We start from the raw sequence: 20,255 nt of genomic DNA, 5'->3' as shown, positions 1-20,255 counted from the left end.
CTTTATTGCGCGTTACGCGACACAACTCAGCGAGAAATGCTTTGCACCCTCGATATTTTCGACAAAATCCATACTTGTGTGCCGCGCCGACCACTTGACTGGACACGAGGACTGTTGATCGGCTGCGCAATTTTTGATAGCATCTACGGAAAGGCAGATGAAAAAAAAATTTCAAAAGTCCTACAACGATTATCAAATCTAAGCGGTGGACCGATCGCCATAATTAATCTGCTGATAGTTCAACGCCGGAGAAGCGGCGAACTCAAGTTCAAGTTCAAGTTCAAATTTATTTCACAGAAAGCATGACAGGCTATGTACACAGGTTGAGAGAAAACAAACAATAAAATTTACAATTTTTTTAAATAAAGCACAATTATAAAAAGAGAGAGAGAACAGTAGCTTTCAGTGTGGGCAAGCAAAGCCTTTAGGCCGCTGTCGCAAACTCATTTTTAAACCGCGGCAGTAATCCCGCTCCGTGTCCAAATACGGTTTTTTATGTCAGCGGAAGGCTCGCGTCCCTGTGCAAGCCGCTGTTGAGATTGAGTTCGAATCCCAAATTTCTAGGTTCATAGAGCTGAGAAATTACGAATGATTATGTGGCACAATTATACTTTCGAATGAACTTGATATTATTGATTATTATTAGAGGTATTTTCTTCGGCTTAAACAGTCTCGGTTTTATATTTTCTTAGTCGCTAAGTAGCTTTGTATTGATTATGTCACACATAAACAAAAGCACGTGGTGCTCCTTGTGGATGCCGCATGCGCTGTCGTCACCCGGCAAACCGGAAGTCATTCGCTGCGCTGAGTCATATGAATTTCACTTTGTTTTATCGTCGCATTTTATCCAGGTAAATGCCGTTCAAAATCAGCTCGAATTAACGTCGATTTGTTCGATGTAGAATCCCTCCACCAACGTCCAGGTTTTCGTTACAACATTGACGACGGTATGTCGCATGTTGACGTGTATTTGATCGATGAAATGATATTTTCACCGGTTAACGGAATTCCTGCGACACAATGAGTTCGTCATTCAATTCATTGCGCCACACTCATAATTCCAGACTGTTCTATTCGATGTCATCAGCTAAAAAAGATCAAAACCAATGTTTTAGTATGAATTATATAACGCGTGACTATTTTACCACCTATAGGCATCAGGTAGGCCTACGGCGCCGGGGGCAGGGTAGGCCTATTTCTTTTTGAGTACGTGTGTTCGCCTTAGGCCTATAAGTTGTGTTATGGAACAACAGGGCTTATAAGGCCCATTAAAATTTTTAGAAAAGCCTACTGTTACTTGACTTATGGGTATTGAATATGAATTAGCAAGAGCAATGGCCAGTTGCTCAATGGTTGGTTAAAGATATTGGATAATCGTGGCAACGTCAATGGACTTTTTAAATTGAAATTGTCACTACGTCAACTATTCACGTTGACTCTCTAACTATTGAGCAACTGGGTCATGGAGTTAAATCATGTGCAGCTAGATGAGTGTAACCAGACAGCAATTTAACTACGCAGTGGATATTTTACCGTTTACAGCTGAGTATTTATTTCCGCTATTTTACCGTACATCGTCGCTGATTTACGCCGCGCGTGCGCGACTTAGAAAATTCAAGGAAAGTGTGGAGAATGGAGTTAGAGAAAATAGAGCGGATAGATCAAGACTCGAAACCCGGGCCAGTAAATTACAAGCGCAGCGTCATACCACTAGACCACCGAACTCGCTGAAAACCAACCCAATGTTTTACCTATCTATAGTACCTCACCTTACCCTAATCCTATCCAAACCCTATGGACCCTCTTCTCACCCTCTTGACACTAACCCTATCGTAACCCTAACCCTAAACCCAATATAATGATTTTATTGTTACTTTTTATTAGTTAATACTAAATATATAGTAATAATGTACGGTAAAATAGCGGAAGACCAGTAAATACTTTGCCATATACGGTTAAATATCCACTTCTATTTAACTATGACTATATATTCAGTGATTTAACTGATTTTCTTGATTTTGAGTACCCTGTTGAAAAAGTGCAAAAGACACCGATAACACGTCTTTCAAAAAGGGCATGTCACCAATTTTATGAAAATAAATGGGTATAATTCAAAAATTCTTATAAGGTGATACTTGATACTTGAGATAATTTAAGGCAAAAACCTTTAGTTGAAGTTAACTATGGATGAAAGAAGTGAGATATGTCTGTAGTGAGTTTTACCGACACAACGAATCATCTGCTTGGAAATTTTAACTTTAATGGATGTTTTATGTTGTTTTTTTTTTCTATAGACACGTCATCTTTTCCTAGGATCGGGAAACATCTGTTTTTGAACCGAACGACGAATACAATAACAACGCATAGCGATATGTGGCTCGTTTGAGATGGGCAACGAAACTGAAGTGCAGCTGCACGGACGATAGGTTCTTCTACGTCTGAATTTCGAGAAAAACGCAATCGTTGGCAAATTTTCGTTTTGACAACTTATTCGAAATTCGAATACACGAGCGATAAAAACATGTTGAAGAAAGTGTTCACCGAGGGCCTCGTGCAGATCGCGATCTTGTTGAGTTTATTACGAACCGATCTGGATTCGTTGATCAGCCGAGGTTCGCACCGCAACCACGACGATTACCCGGAAATTCAGGAAATCGTCTTCGGTCAAACGATCGGACTGACGCAATCGGCGAACATCTACAACGACCTCAACAACGTCAACCGTTTCCACAGTTACTCGTCGCCGAAGTACGTCGACGATTTCAACGATAATTGGATCCTGCGCGATATTCGGGCGTTGACGTGGCAACGATTCGGGAACATGGCCGCCGATACAGATGTCGTCGTGAACACGTGGTTGGTCAGCGATAACTTGCGCAACAATCCGTTTTATCGCGGCGAGGCGACATCACCGACGGGAACCGCGGATAACAGCGGCGTTAACGATGATTCGGCTAGCGGTTCGATAGCGCCACCTGGTGAAACGAATAGCGACGGTGAGGTGCCGTGCAACTCACTGCAGTCGATGAATAATAACGACAACGATTTTGAAAATTTGGAACATTTTAAAGAGGTAGGTAGTTGAAGTCCGTGCCTCATGCTAGATGTGTAATATTTTAGGTGCCAGGCTTAGATTTTAGACCAGTCTAAGATCATCTGAGTTCTGTACCCAATCTACCAACTTGTGTAAGAGCCGTCTTTACATAGTTGAGTCTACGACCATCTTCTGTTATGTAGCCAGTCTAACAAGTCAAGACCAGTGTTTAGATTTGAGACCACTTTTGGGCTCATGTCATGACTATCAATTTGTTACTCATAGCAATTTTCAGAGGTTGGCAGTTCTGCTCTTGAATTATTCTCTTAAATTCGGGTATATTGCTTTGAGGATGACCTCTGTTGCTATTTATAATCAATGACTGCAGAACTAGTTAAACAGATTTTTCATCCAGTCTTGCATGCATCGTTTCATATCATTATGAACTCAGGAGACCTAGAATATCTTGACCTGTTCATGTGTCGTCTGTCGAGGGTTTTTAACCAAAAAATAAAAATGGGAAGATGTCCAAAACTTGTTGGTTGACTGGTTCCATACATGGCCATATATCTGGTCACTGATTTGGTGTATAATTCTTGGAAGGAGTTTTTATAAGTTGTGGAGTGCACGAATGACCTGTTAAATGATGTGTATAGATAAATATACCTGCAAACACAATGGACTAGCAATGAATGCCTGTGACTTACAGAGTTTTGAAATTTGAAATCAGTACAGAAATATACACAAGGCGTTTGGGCAGTTTGTTGTGGAATAATGCTTTGAATTGGAGATTTTAGTCAATAGATGATCTGCTTATAATGAAAGTGAATATATGTCGTAATTTGGAATATAAATTAATGAAATTTTTTCTCTCTGAAAATGGTGAAATTTTCATTGAGTTTGTTCCATTTTTCGAATCCGAAACTGAAGTTGTGGGTTTGTTTCGTAATCATGTTTTACGTAAGTTGGTTTTCGCTTAGAAATATATAATTAACTTTCATGATTTGTAGGGCTTGAATCAGCTGTATTTTTCAATGATATCTTTCAGGCTTCAAGCTCACTCCATGATCAAAATCAAGACCGAAATCCTACGGACAGCGGTAAGTAAAAAGCCACGCATTGACATTGAGAATAGATACGTTTTAAAACCCACTACCAGAATTTAAAGACACGTTTTTAACTCTCTCTAGACACCAAACGATGATCCCTAGTAAGTGTTAGAAACATCGCGTCTTTTGATTTTAATTTTTGAATTCTTCACATTAGAGTTTTCTACTACAAGAAGTTTATTTGAAGTACATGTGGGTTTTACGTGTGAAAAGCCAATGCGATGTCTAGTTGTGACCAGCTGGCTGCAAACACGCAGCTGGTACAGCCCTCTATGTCATCATATAATTACTATTAACAGCTGCCGAGTCGTTTAGAAAAAGGGTGAAAACTCATAATTTTTGAAGGAATATTATGTCGCAGATGGTCGGTTATTTTAAATTAAGAGTTGAGTTATACCAGTTGGAGGTAACCGCGTGCTTTTAGACGATGGCATAACTCATGAATTTTATATCAATCAACAGTAGCTGGGGTATTAAACATAAAAAGCCTGTGTCTTCACATAAAACTAGATCCTATGTCTTGATATTTAAATTACTTGCCTGTACGATATTTTTATCTTGAGTTTTTTTTTTTGGTAGATGGTGATTTGGAAGCGCGGTATTCCGAGGATAACCAAGCTTTATTATTGGAAGAAGTTGAGCCTCATATAGGGGATGTAAGTGTCTATTCTTAATAAAAAATCTTCTGTTGTTTATGCGTCATTTCATCTCAAGTCTAATTATTTCTCAATTTTTCAATGTTTTTTGGGTGCCTATTATTAAGCAGGGTTCTTACAGGTTTTGGAAGATGAATTTTTTTCATGCACAAACTTCATGAATGCACTTAGTCGATGGTATTTTGATGGCACTTATTTGCTTCGAATGGGCTGATATTGCACACTGTGAAATTATAATGTTTGTGTATTCGGCAAATAGATACTTTATCTGTCCTTCAATTCAATGTTTATTCGTTTATAATTTCAGACGTTGTCGTTGGATGAAGCTATGAAGATATTGGAGGATTTCTCCGATGAGTCCGGCATCGGTCGAGCTAGCAGCTCCGATTCTGCCAGCGTTACGTCGATTTCTAGTGACGATTCTCACAACGACCGATGGCATCCTACGGCTCCCGGAATACCGGCTGATTTCCTCTCCGCTCCGCAGTCCGACCACAGTTTCCAGCGCTGGTCGGATGATTTCGCCGAAACCGCGGGTGACGCACGTATTACGCAATCGCGCACGAGTCACATTCGAAACTGGTTGGAAAACGGCTCGACTCCGGCGCTACCTGGTGGCAATGACGTGCGCAATGAACTGGAATCCGGCGCGTTGATGTTGAATTCGTACAATATCCAACACGACGATCTGAGGACCTCGCGACCGGTTTTAGAACGCTTGACTAGTCTCGACAATATACCAATCGCAAATCTGGTACGAATATCTAATCGAATTTACATGGGGCCCTGCGACTCCTTGATTCCTCAAAAGCTCCTTTTAAACCGAAAATACTCTTAAAGGTGCTTGAAACTCTTTTGATTTGAGTAAGATGCCTAAAACTCCTTCAATTTTGAGGAATAATAGAAATTTTAGATGTAAAGTGAGATCAGACCTAAGTCGGTACAGTTTAGGACCAGGATTTGTTGCCCAATTGTGGATAGTAACTGTTAATCTTATTTTCCCTTTACGCGAAAAACTGTGAAAAAATTCTGGAGAAATTGTGTATATTATATAAATTCTAAAGTTCATCAACCTGACTCCAGTTATGACATTTCTGATTTCCAAAGATAAATTTTGACAAAAGGTGAAATTCTTCTATTTCAGACGTTGCCAGGATTGTCGCGTCAAAACAGTCTGGAGCCGTGGTTAGACATGCAAGGTCTTATCAACAACTTGACCGAGAATAACATCAGCCAGGATTCAATGACGAGTTTATTTACAAGTAATGATATGCAACCAACTCCTAATGATGGTAAGTAAAACCTCCCTTCAATGCCTGAACGCCTCTCACTACTAGTGAACACCTCCCATTGTGAACATTTTTTCTCGGAATAGTATGACATTTTCTAGTTGTTTTTCAATGAAGTGAACCCTCTCTTTCCCTACAATGCGAACTCTGTGCGGAACCAAAAGTGTTCACTTAGGAGAGGTGTTACTGTATTAGGCGTATGATAACATTTTGATGATATTTGAAATCATTTTCTGGGCCCAGTTTTATAGACATGTGTAATCTTTAACCCGGCGCTATCTTAGGGCATTTTCAATTGAGTTAGCCCTGGGTTAGAAATAGTACTGGGTCATGGTGATTAAGCAGCGGTTAGTTAATACAGCTCATGGCGAACTAAGCTCGTTATGAGTTTAATAATGAATGATTGTAATGAATAACGAGAGGAATCCCACAATAGATTCAGACAAAAATGAAAAGTTCTATTGTAAAATGATGTATATATATCTCGAGCAACGTTTCGGCTAAATACTATTAGCCATTAGGGATTTCAGAGGGATTTCTCTGATTATCGCGTAATTTAGTGAAATTATCCTATTCGTAACATTTCTAATGCGCTCCTCAGATGATTCTGGTGAATATCGTCTTAACTAAAGAGTCGTTACTCGAATCAGCTGTGGGAAGCTTTGGAATGCCTTCTAGACTGTGCTGCCAGCTGTGTGTGACTCTGCGAACTAAACAGACTAAAAATGATGAATCAACTTAGAAAACGTACAAGTTTAACTAATAATATAATGAATAGTCTCATTGTACCAGCATTCATTTCTAGATATGGAATTTTGCATTTTCTTTATTTCTGATTGAATAGACTTGATAATATTACCCAAAAAACCTACACATTTTTGCCTTATTTGACTATAAAATAATTCTTTGAAAAAGACAAAATACAACATAAAATAGAACTTTGAACTCGAGAATTAAAAAGATTTTTCATGGGTAAGCCCTTGTCAAACAAGCTCCAGTTTTCAAGGTAAACCACTGCCCATGGGCGATTTATTTCATGTCATGACGTTCTTCAATAAGTAATATTTTTTTTTTCTATTTTAAGAATTGAGACTCGGATCGGTGCGAACTGGAATCATTGAGACTAATTCTACGATGTTGGCGTCCCCGGTGGACGCTCCGTTCGAGTTTGACTGCGACGACGATATGCTATTCCCGAACGTGTCGCGGGTTGTGGAAGAAGATGAATCACTTCGTCAGCTTTTGGACAGCGCTAATATGGATATTCTGAATATGCAGGATGAGTTCGGTAAGTAAGATGACATCAGCGGCTCATAATGGTGTCGTCGTATAGGCAGAACAGCAAACCGTCTCGCATTTTGCGGGACAGTCACAGAATTTCATAGCGTGTTCCGCTGTCCTGGGAATCATTTAAACGGTGACGGATTTTTATACAATTAGCTTTTGTCACGGAAAAATGTTTACAGTTTTTATCAATATTTCAATATTTTCAATGTAAAGTAAGCTGTTCTTTGCTAGCAGTAGGAGAATAAGTAATCGATATACGTCGCACGAGTGATGGTTGTGAACACTGTGGTGCTAACAGGTCTGTCAGTACTCGGGAGTGATTCGATTCTGGAATATTTTCTGTGAATTTTACGAAGCTTTCGTTCATGATTCAGCTCTCTCCCCCTGGGCACTAGATAAGCGCTTGATTTGAGGTCGAAATACTTAAATTTGAGGATGTCCCGAGGGTTGGTAGCTCTGCACGAGAACTGATATGGTAGAGTCTATAATCTGAAAAAAGTTACATATGTTGCAGTTAGTGAATTTGGGATTCAAACCTCCCAGCATTTCCCCGAAATCCCAACCTCAGTACCAATTTGAAAATCAAAGTATAGAATTTTTCCTCTTGAGTGCCGTTTATTTCAACCGGTCGAAAAAAAAATGTCATTCTTGCAATTGTAAGAACTTAAAAGGGCTTATTTAGAAAAATGAATTTTAAGGGCTTTAATTAGTGCTCAATTTAAATAAAATCCATTCAAAGTGCTTCACTTATTTAGTTGGCTGGAAAAAATTTTTCAGTCTGTCAGTCAGAAATTGTTTGATAAATCAACGATGTCCGATTGTAGCCAGTGGTTTTTTGTGACGATTCTAATTCAAATGAACTTTTTAGTGCAATTTTAGTGACACAAAAAGCAACGGGTACAACTCTAGTTTCCTGTTAAAAGTGCTTAAACTTTGGTTTGGAAAAATGCTTATTTTGACCATAGCCTTACAACTACGAACCCTGAGGAAAAAACTGCTTACCCCTGTTGCGATTCATAACAGTAAATATTGATAGTAAAATGCTGGGTTAGTTGCGAATATGACAAATTCTGAATAAGCAGAAAAGTGTTAACTAAAGGAGTATAAAGTCTGTCTATAATTCTATGAATGCAGCTATGGTGTCTGTCTTGCATAGGTAAGAAATCCATATTTTTTTGTGCTTTTTTCCTATCATTGCCGGGGGTCGTCGCGCCTCTTCAAAGTTTTTTCGTGCGTTGTTTATGACGACAATACCTCGTAACGCTTCTTAAAAATGATGCCGTATTTTTTTCGAAGTACAAAATTAAAAATTGACGGCACGAAAAAAAGATGGCACGCGCACGTACGACGTACGTGTCTTGTATTTTTGAGCTATGACGTTTTGACAGATCCGCGCTGCTGCTGCTGCTGCCGAACCTGGAAAATAAATTAAAAGTTTTCGTCTTCATCTTCGTCATAATAATTGTGTTACTCGATAGTCGCTCCGATATATCCAGGTTTGCGTCGTATTTTTAAATCGTTTCGTGTTTTGTTTCGAAAACGACGACGACGACAAACGAAAAACCTGGGATTGACGTATTTCGCGCGTGTCGACGTCCAACCTTCGCTCGCTGTCGCTTCTCATCCTCTCCGTAGAGAGTCTATTTAAAATTGAATCGATGCTCGATCGTATGGATTTTCGTCGTAAATATAGCATCGCTGACTGGAACCACGCGATCAGCTGATATATATATATATATATATATATATATATATATATATATATATACATATATATAGGTGTGCGAGTATTTGAGAGAAAGAGAGGGAGATATAATTTCAGCAGTGGCGCTCGCTTTTCTTCAACAAGAAACAAACGTCAGTCACAGTTTCGGTTAGAGTACCGCGCAAGATCGAAGCTGTTTCCTCAGCAGCAGCAGCCGTGGTAGATGAAATCACTCTTCAGACTCCTGTTGCTCACTGCTAAATAACGTTGCTGCCTCCAGCGTCGGTGGCTTGCTCATTATTGCATTCAGTGATAGCTCGCTGCCGACAGAGGTCATTCTGTTTGCGAGCTCGTTCCCGGAGTCAACTCTTCAACTGTGTATAGTCGGTAATTGGAATTCCAGCTCTTCGTGCGCTCTTTCGCCAATAGTATGTATATATATATATATATATATATATATACACACGCAGAAATTTGCTGTCTCATGCATAGGATACCGTGCGGCGCGCATTAACATATAAGCTGGTGGTGTATGTTAAGTCGTTTTGGATTTTTCGTTCTGCAATGCGAACTAAAAGACCGTTTTCATATATTGCATGAAATAGTCGCAGATGTCGCTTAGCGTTTATTGTGCGCGGCTATGAAGCTGCACAGATTGACGAATATCGAGCAATATTCGAAGGACTGATGCAAGGTTTTTACTGCGCGGTCGACGTTCTTTTCTACGGAATTTTGGACGCGTATATCATTCAATTGAGTAATAGGTGTTTACGGGCGATGAAGTAGGTTGTTTCTGTATGGTTGTATTGTGGTTAGAGAGGAGAGGGAAGTTCGTAAATATTTCATTCACTCGATATAATAGCATTAGATTTACTATGATGATTCATTCAAACAATTCACAATTCATGTGTAGAGTACGTTGTTCAGAATTTCGTTTTTTGTCGAGGCTTATGAGCTAGAACGCTTGTTTACCTCATTGAATTGGTTGCATTTGCTTCACCTTCGCCAGAAGATGCGCAGTCGTGTCCAAAATAATCTTATATGTTAAGACCTGTCTTCGGCTGTTGAATCAGTTTTAGAAGCAAAATAGTTCACTTGGCAATTACTGGCAACTTTAGTAGGAGTAGGATTTAATGCGTACTTGTATCAGTAGTAGAATTTGGTCCAGTGAGTCCATGTCGGGATATAACGTTCTGCTAGGGCTGGACATAAATCTAAGGTTTTCACCATGCTTTCATTTTGAAGTATTATTTGAACTGTATAAGGCTGATTTAACAGGACAGCCACTTGAATGACAATCAGGAAATAGTCAGGGAATTTTGTAAAAGAATATTGGGGTGGCCACGAATTTAGAAATCAGGGAGTAGTCGGGGATTTCTGTAAAAGAGTTAAAAATCGTGAGTGGGGGGATGTCACAGAAATTAGTTATATCATGTATGAAATCAAACAGTTTCTATTTATGTTTTACGTATTTCGGCTGTGTTGATTGATGGTATATTCTTTAGCAGGTAATTTCAGGTAAAACAATTTTATGTGTCAGGGAATTGTCTGGGAAAACAGCTAAAGTATCAGTTAATAGTCGGGGGGGGGGAAGAAAATTAAATAATAGTGGCCAGCGATCGCGTTTAAGCATTAACTCGGTATTTTTTATTGCAAGGATTTTTAGAATTAAGGCTGTAGGTTGTTAATGATATGTTTAACGTTGTCATGCGTTGTTGAATACGTCGCGTTGGTCAGAGTTAGCCGAGCGCGAGCGTGTATAGATAGACCTGTAGAATACAGCGACTTGTTGCATTGGAAATTTGATGAGTCATGTATTCATCGAATCGCTACGGCGACGCCGTCGACTGCTGCATCCTCGGGAGTGACGAGGAATCTGGTGTTCAATCGCTGCGACGATGACGATGGTGGCTCGTATAGAAAGCGTATTGTATAGGAGTAGATGCATAATGATCTCTCTCTCTCTCACTCACAGCAGATGAGTGAGCTTCTGTTAATCTTAGAATCGATATCACTGCTCGCTAGTTAGCATTTCTATTATCATGAATATTGAATATTGTCCAGTCATCGCTTTATTAAATATTTTTAACTGTTAGTAAGATTTCGTTTCATATTCCCACTTTTTCAATGACTTTTCCACAGTAAGTAATGGTTCGCTAGTAGAAAGTCAGTTCGATAGTCTGCGTTCGAATTCCTTCTACATTTTAATTAAATCTGAATGAACTATTTTCTTAAATGAATCAATTATTGATGAAAACTATATCGATATCTGGGTAGAAGAATGAAATATTTCATGTTCGGTTGGTCCTGCTATGATATATGGATTCGGGAGTCTAAAAATCCAGTTCGAAGTTAATAGAAAATGAACTAATTTTGACAACGAACAACCTACTGCTCGTCGCGCCACCTGGCGGGAAAGCTGGTTTTGTGTGTACCCCATTCTAACAGTAAGTTATTCTTCTCGTTCGGTTTTTAGTGTATCAATTACAGAAGTGGTTAGTGTTTGACGGGACAATTACGACTAATTGATTTCCGCGCGTATATCTGTATACATGTATATCAATAGCTCGATGAATCATTTAAACACGCGATCATCTCAAAATTGATCCGAAATCCGCACGAGAGATTATCTGCTCGATATACGGCGATAGAGGGAGATGTGATTTGCGGAGAAAATGAAGTCAGTGAAAATCCACCTGTTTCTCGAACCGATATGCAACATGTTGGTGGCTTTCGATGAATCATCAGTAATCATCGCTCACATACACTGACTCACTGCTTCTCCACAATCTCCCTCCTCTCTCTCTCTCTTGCTCTCGACCTTGTCGACTTTGATGTATCATCGGAGATTTTTCTTCCGCTTCGACGGATGATGCAGTTATTTATCGACTCCGGGCTCTTTAGAATCTGCATAGGGTTATGATTTAGTCGGGTGTTCAATTCGAAATTTGAATTGCTCGCGCTTGCAACAACTTCTACCGCCGTTTCCCGTGCGCGGTTTCATGAAAACATTTTCTTATTAAATCCATATATTTCCTTCATAGATTATAGATGAATTAATGATAAGAGAATCCCACAACAATACCGGAAACTAAAAATTTAATATCCGATAATGTTTCATTGAGCTAGCGGTTTATTCGACGTTTCGACTTTATCCTAATAGTTTTCTTTCGAAATCTTCTAACAGATATCTTCATTCCTCAAGATGACCATTAGAATAAGTCGAAATGTTTCTGCTGTGTTAACCCTTTCAGTGCTGGCTAATTAATACTCCATAGTGCTGAAGATAATTCGAAAATTCTGAAAAATTCCACCCTAGCGTGTTGAATAACGGGAATAGCACTATAGTGCGTCAACACCCTGGCGCGGTATATCGTTAGTTACTAATATTTCACTATGTTTGACAGGTGCTGCCATCTTTCAAGAGAGAACGGTGTACTAGCTAAATCCATCACTGATTCGTACACCGCACTGCGGTGTAGACGCACTGAAAGGGTTAAGCAAACATTTTCCGACTTAATATTTTTCCTCATCATTGTGGCATTCTCTATAGATTATCATAATAACGTGGATCTATAGTGTTTTATCAATGGTTAAAGATGAATTATGTTTATTTGCTTTTGGGAGTTGTTTTTCACGTCACTTCGCTTTTCTTTATACTTTGCAAAAAATTGGAAAGAGATCTATTCGTGATCCTCGTCGTCGATATGAATTATTGTGCACTTAATTCTAAACTAAGGTTGTTATTGATTCAATTATCTTCAGCAGATCGAGTTGAAGACGTTTCTAAGTCCATTGTCTATGAGCAAATAATGAATATGCGGCCAACTGATTATTATTTCATGTCGGAATGCAAGAGTTTTACAAACCGTATTAAGTTGGAATAGATAGTAGTCGATATAAGCCAACCCAATTATAAAAGCTTACCACCGACGGTTAGGTAACTAGCTTACTAAGCAGAAAAAAGGGATAGCGAATTCGGGAAAAAGTCATCGTAATTACGTTGAATGATATACGCGTCGCAAGATACAGTTTTTTATCTGACAAAAAAAAACCTATATTGAAATGCCATCATTCTTAGATTAGTTTTGAGAAATGTTTGATTTGCGAGAGATTTAAATGCGAATGATGAGGTTTCCTCTTCTCGTTGATGATGATGATATACGACGATGATGACACTATTGTAGCTGATATATAATGGATAAGTGAATGTAACGGAATATGCCGAGTTATTACAAACTGTGGACGAAACGTTACGCTTCACGTAAAGAGAGAGCTATCATTTTCCGTTTGAAAGGTAATAGTTATTATTCGTCGTGCTCGGATCAGTTTTTGCGCTGCGGATATTTTGCTGCCGGTTTATGACTTCTGACCTTACAGGCTTCAGTTACATAGTTGTTGATAGTTCACTCAACTGTTTTTTTCTTCTATTCTTTTCTTTTGATCATGTAATCGATTATCACCTTATTCATTCGATTGATTGATTTGGTCTCTAGAGTTTTTTGTTTTGTCCCTTACAAGCCCACCCTACCTGCCAAAATGATTTTCGATTTTGAAATCGGAAATCTAAGTACACATATAGTTAAATAGCTGGTTAATTTACGTGATTCTAGAACATTTGTTTGAAGTCTTAATGGAGAATTGTGGAACTAGTTACTGGTCTCGAAATCCCAGTTATTAAGTTAATTTATCTCAAATCTCTGTGATTATACCCTCAAAGCCCTCGAATTCTCCTCAAGTTTGAAAATTGTGGTTCTGTAGGAACCCGTTAAACCTGACCGGAGTTGGGTCTGGTTTAGCTGCATCGAATAAAATGATTGATAGATCTTTGTTTTCTTATGTATTTGCAGGAACTCCTGAAGATGGCGTTGGTGTATCGAACGAAACGAGTAGCGACTCGGCCGTGTCGGTCAGCAGCGTGTCGCCTCAACGCGACTTCAACGAGACGTGCGCGTTCGTTCCGCCGGACCACAGTTCGTCGGTGGCGTTCGCCGGCATCGAGGGCGCCACCGGTGGCGACGACCCGGCCACGTCGTCGAAACGCTCGACGAAAGCGAACTACGAGTATTACGACAGCGACGACAGTTTCAACGAATACGGCTGCGATAACAACGACTTGTACGTCAACGATTCGTCGTCGTCGAATCACTCGGACAGCGCGTCGACGCCGTGTGCGTCTTCAGCTAATTTACAACACGTCGCTCATAATCACACGTACCCGACTCCGCCCGGGCAGCAGCCGCGCGAGGTCAAGGCGTACCTGCCGAAAATCGTCAAAGACCCGGCGCTTCGGTTCACGCGCGACGAGAAACGCGCGAAACAAATGAAACTGCCGGTGACCGTCGAGCAGATCATCTATCTACCGGTGGAGGAGTTGAACGCGCTGCTCGAGACGCACGCGTTAACTGACCAGCAGATGCAACTCGTCAAAGACATTCGCCGCCGCGGCAAGAACAAGGTCGCCGCGCAGAACTGTCGCAAGCGTAAACTCGACGAGATCAGCCAGCTCGACATCAACGTGCAGAAACTGATGAAGAACCGCGCGAAGATCTACAACGAACGCGAAACGCTGCAGAAAGAGATCGCTGAAATACAGAGCAAGATCAGTCACATGTACGACGAGGCGTTGTCGTCGTTACGCGACGCCGACGGACGCCCGTACGATCCGTCGCGGTATCGGTTAGAATTCCTACCCGACGGTGAACCGGTGCTCGTGCCGCTCGAGTATTCGTCGTCCGGTCAAACGAACGATACAATGTCTCCCGGCGAGTCGTCGAACTCTGATCGGCCGTCGACATCCGGTTACGCGCGTAAATCGAAGAAAAAAAAGTAACTCGATTCGTCTTTGAATGAAATGTGCTTGAAATTTCGTCCCCAGATTTCTTTATTTCCTCATGCGTGAAAAACGGCTTCGTTGTTTGTTCTTTAAACGACGAAAGCTTTTTGTTTGAAATGAGTTTTACGAGGCTGTATTACGTTTCACGACGATGTCCTCGCGACATGTTGTTAGCCTTTAAGGTTTTGTAAGAATATGAACATTCCAGGGTCATGAGTTCTAGTGAAATCAAATTTCATTGAGCACAACTTACCAAACGGTGGTTGTTATTTAGTTATACCACAAATTCTTGAATGATAATTCAGATTCTCCACCACGCACCGATTTAGTAGATAGTACTTAGATTCTTAGTCGGGTCACTGTGTTTCTTGGCGATATTATATTTTGCATTCTATCTTTATCTCGATTTGTTTATTTTTCATCACTTCATTTAACAGCAAAAAACCTGTTTGTCTCCTCCTTAAGTACATTTGATTTGTTCAAGGTTTAACTGTATTTGAGCAGTTCATCCTCAATCTGTAGTTTGATGTAGATTCATGGATAATGCATTTTTCATCCTATTTTGTTGTTCAGCTGAAGAGCAGTTTAGCTATTTAGTTTAATTTATCTCATCTAGTGTCTTATTTATTTATTCTTACGTAGATCATCTATTTATTACGTCAAAACGCATTTTGTGTCGGATATTGTGGTTGAAAATGATATTGCCCCTTGAAAATGGAATTTTAATGTTAAATAGAACCAGTCCCTTAATCTTGCGTGTAGTGCTAGTGGAGACATATTAAACGAATTCAGACATTTCTTGGACCTTGTTAATTAATGATTGGGGATATGCATTTCATATTTCATCTCATTTTGTAAATAAATCATATTCATGTGCCATGCCCTCATCCTCATTAGAATTATTATTTACTTATATGGATAAAACGAAGAAAAAAAAAATGTGCACGCGTCAAATAGAAAAGCGCCAGAGCTTAATAATCCATTTAGAATTTATTCATGCTGATGGTATCAATTTGATACCTGCTACAACGGGCTTAGTTTAGCATCTTCAATTGTATATCTATCTTTGACAACGGGTTTGATTTTCCGGAAATTTTTCGTATTTTTATAAAACTTTGCCTAAAAACGTGTGTGTATATGTGCAACGATCATCTTTCAGCCCTTTAAGCGTTAGTTTGTCGCTGGTTGCGTGCGTATTTATTTATAAAATGTTTTTGAAAGAAATACACAGTACGTTTTACTGTCATAACTGTTGGTGATGTGTGAATCAGTGAAAAGTCTGGAATAATGTAATTATTTCATTGATTATCTCGTTTTAATGCCTCCTATCAGTGAGTACAAATTGATGCATATTTGCGTGACAAATACTAGAAAAATATCTAATATAATGATATCCGCTTGAAGTTCATTCAGAATTATTTCTGGTCGGTGTAAGTGGTCGCTTTATACATATCAAAGTGTGAGTCTGTCGAATGCGGTTTTATATTTTGATGAAGATTCTTTTTCTCCGAGAGGTTTTTTTTGATGACTTGTCGGATCTTTAAACGCTTGGCATCGTACAAACTTCCATTGTACAAGAATTTTTTGTTACCGATACATTGAAAAATACATTGTACTTCAACTCTAAATATTAGTCGAACTGGCATGACCTTTCAACTTAATTGCGTATATTTCTGAAATGGCTGACAGCATCAAATATATTTGCCGTTGAATAATTCTCCAAAGAATCAACAAAAAGATGTGTTACTTCGATCTCTTTTAAATTATTCGAAGAAAAGCAATTTTTTTTTTTCGCGCTGAAGACTCGATGGAAGTTTGACAAAATTGATAATCCGCTGCCTTTTGGCAGAGTACCGTAAAAACCAGGCACACGTTGACCCCGGACCCGATATCCAGGAATAATTTGTTAGATGCGTTAAATATATTGTCTCCAGGTACTTTTCCCGAAGGATTTTATTTATTTTTGACGGCAGAAATGACGATAAACCGGTAAATAGTGACGTATTTAGTATTGATTTTCGACGGTAGCTGCTTCTTGTATTCGTCGTTATTTGAACCGGCGAGCCGCCACAGGGTTCCAACGAGTTATTTTAAGAACGTCATGCGCACGCTATGATGATGAGGATGATGTAGTGCGATTACCGCTTTTTGAGCGTCGATGAAAAAGTTCACGCTAAAATTGACAACTGTTTTTTTTTTTTACTGTATTAGAACAAATTGCACGATTTGCAGCACCTGGTTTTGTCAGAATTTTTGATCCATAAATCCTCGGTGGTTTTTCAACTACGTAATTCGAGTATCATGCCATGATTAAAGTGAAAAACTGCCCGTTTTAAAGAATGTGTTTGAAAAAAATATAAGGAGTGTTCAATTGGTTGACTCGGTCATCTCGGTCTTGACTGATATAACCAGCTCTGAACACGGTCAGACCGAACCAGTCAACTCAGTCATCCTACTGAACACACCTATATTCAGCTCCCTGGTAATGAAATTGATGCGCGTTTAAAGCGAATTATTCTTTTAGAAATAATAACTTTTTCGAATGAAGCGAATGCACTCAAAACATCAGCGTTATGTATATTGTGTAGTATGAATGCATGTGCTTAATTCAATGATCTCGCATTTTTGTTATTGTATGGAGTTTTTGTAATGAACGAATGAGTGAATGTAACTATAATATATGATTATTATTATTAATATTATTATTAAAACGTATATCATCCGGCAAATATGTATATGTTATGTTTTTCTTGTTGTAAATATACTATAAAGATGATATTATTATTCAGTGGCAGTATATGATTATTATTATTATTATTATTATTATTATCATATAAAAAAGTGTTTCACTACCACGCAGAATGGATGTAATGATATTCTGTCAGGATTTTCAATAAAAATTATTGTGATAAAATTATAAAAGATTACGCCAATGTTTGTTGATCTTTTTATTTTCGGATTTGACTTGTGCGGGCGGCGTTTTACGAATCGGTATTCGCTTGTCGCAGTGATGGAAAAAATCAGAAATGGTTGAAAGGTCGAAGTTATCGAAACGGAGATAACATAAATCATCTACAGTAAAATCCTTGCACTGTTAGTGTTATCACAGGATCCTCTTTAATACTTTATCATATCATGCTACTTTAAATCTGAATGATTATTGAATTGACCTCTCAGGGGCTGTTAAAGAATTACGTAACACATTTTTGGGAAGTTTAGACACCCCTCCCCCTTGTAACAGCTTGTTACAAATGTTGTCACAACCCCCTAAATATTATGTACCAAAATGAAATACCCCTCCCCCATATAGGAGCCCCAGCCAGTACGAGTCGAAGCAAGAACACCTCTGTACGCGATTAATGATGATTACCTCAATGGGAAGATGAGGATTAGTTTCTGGTCGTTTAAACAAATGTTTTCAGTTCATGTTGCCAAGACTTTTAGTTGTTGTAAATAATTTATTGTCAGAAAGTTTAAGTTCAATATAGTTCAGCTATTGTTTCAAGCATATTCTATAGTTCAAAGGGTATTACGAAGAATTTCATCCTTCTGAGATTTCCATGTTTTTTGTTATGTAACAGGTGTCCTGAACCCCCTCCCCTTGTAACGAGCTGTAACAAAACGTGTTAGATCTCCCACCCCCTGACGCGTTACGTAATTTTTGAACAGCCCCTCAAATATAGAATACGAGTCAAATATACCTAATTACAAAATAAACGCTGAAATTCACAGTTGTATTTTGTTTTTCTGAAACGCCAATATTGATGACCTAGTGTACATCGACTCACACAGAACTAACCCCTTAACTAACGCATAATAGTTATCAATGTATATAAACATTATTGTATCGGTTTTAACGGCGTTAAGAATAAAATGGAATCGGTATAAACGGCTTAGGAAAACGCGCCGTCTGTGGCTCTACGTCGTTCTGAACAAATTGTCATACAGTCGTTTCTCTTCGCGGCTCTCCGCTGTGAATGCGCTAACCATTCAGTCGTTTCTTTATACGCCTTCTTCGATGTTTATTCCCGAAATTTCCCAGAATAATCAACAGCATGCAAATTTAATGCCCATCGTTATTTTAACAGGTTTGTGTCCACGGTAGCTGATTTGCTTGTCCCATCATTATACATTATTCACGATTAAGAACAATGATGTCAAGATAATAACATGGTAATGTCACTCATCGATTAATGAATACTTGGAAATAACTATCTAATGAGGACCCGTAATTCCAATAATGAAAATCTGTTGAAACCCAATAAATGTACGTATAAACATATGCCTAAACCACCTGGCTTTCCGCAAATGTGGTGTTAGACGAATCAAGAACAATGAATGTTATTGTTTGACGCCGTAAAAAACTATATTTCAATGATGGAGAAGATGAAGATGTTTATATACATTGATACGTACCTAGGGGTTCTGTGTGAGGCGATGTACACTACGTCATCAATATTGGCGTTCCAAGATCACAATAACAATCGTGAATTTTGGCGTTTTTGTTATCAAATCTATTTAAAGACTCTTATTTTGTTTTTATTTTTGATAAATGTTAATAACTATTTTTGAGAGGATGCGCGCTACGTCATCGATATATCGGGGCTCTACTGTTATCTTTAACCCGGGGGATAACTCTTAACATTTAACGTTAACTCCCGGTTAAAAAAGATATCAATCTATAAAACCGATCCTAGCAGTTTAAAAGCGGTACGAACTCCAAAATTTGTATACGTCCATTATAAAACATTGAGATTGTTCACTATTTTTACGTAAACCTTTATTGGTATAAATGTTTTTAATTTATGGCCACAGCAATAATGCAAATATAGTTTTTTAAACGTGTTATTTGATATCGATCGGCTGTAGTTATATTCTACGTTTGCGTTTCCAGGGTTGACATCAAATATCGTGTATTTGTTTTTGCAAATTAAGTTTATTTTGTAACCACTACCGGTTCCACACGCAACCGTTGTATCCCCATCTGTCAAAATCGTGCGGATGATAAAGTTTACTCCCACGTGGAAGTGGGCCGTTTTCCACGTGCGGTTTGAACCTAACACGATGCTCAGTAAATCAGCGACGCGTTTGTATGTAAATTAACGCAGCTCAAATGTCATTCTACTGATTTTAAAAGTAACGATCGAATGTCGTGTCATGCGCGCAGGGCAACATCAGCGAAAAATGAGTTGTGTAACCAAACGTGTCGTGGTTACTGTAACACACCGGTGCGCGGAATGTCAACAATTTGCGCAAATTCTAATATCTGCGAACGGAAGGGTTGGCATAGTGACGTCAAAGTGCGCGTTAGACCGTTGAGCGAATGACGTCATTACGTG

The 20,255-nt window shown here is 38.9% G+C and overlaps 1 protein-coding gene across 2 annotated transcripts; it reads left to right on the top strand.

Annotated features, from left to right (window-relative positions):
• Positions 1 to 795: 795 nt before the first annotated feature.
• On the top strand, positions 796 to 17,771 carry LOC141906803 (uncharacterized). Of its 2 annotated transcripts, none has more exons than XM_074796184.1 (8): positions 796 to 851; positions 2,295 to 3,073; positions 4,083 to 4,134; positions 4,723 to 4,799; positions 5,107 to 5,553; positions 5,944 to 6,091; positions 7,173 to 7,376; positions 13,931 to 17,771. In XM_074796184.1, the coding sequence occupies exons 2-8, from the start codon at positions 2,522 to 2,524 to the stop codon at positions 14,911 to 14,913; spliced, it is 2,463 nt and encodes an 820-aa protein (XP_074652285.1). In that variant the 5' UTR covers positions 796 to 851; positions 2,295 to 2,521; the 3' UTR covers positions 14,914 to 17,771. The 2 variants fall into 2 exon arrangements, with proteins under 2 accessions (XP_074652285.1, XP_074652287.1); XM_074796186.1 differs by lacking the exon at positions 796 to 851 and adding an exon at positions 1,072 to 1,161.
• Positions 17,772 to 20,255: the final 2,484 nt, after the last annotated feature.

This window comes from Tubulanus polymorphus, chromosome 6 (assembly GCF_964204645.1).
Source record: "Tubulanus polymorphus chromosome 6, tnTubPoly1.2, whole genome shotgun sequence".
NCBI classification, from domain to species: domain Eukaryota; kingdom Metazoa; phylum Nemertea; class Palaeonemertea; order Tubulaniformes; family Tubulanidae; genus Tubulanus; species Tubulanus polymorphus.
This window is presented reverse-complemented; position numbering and strand designations above follow the sequence as displayed.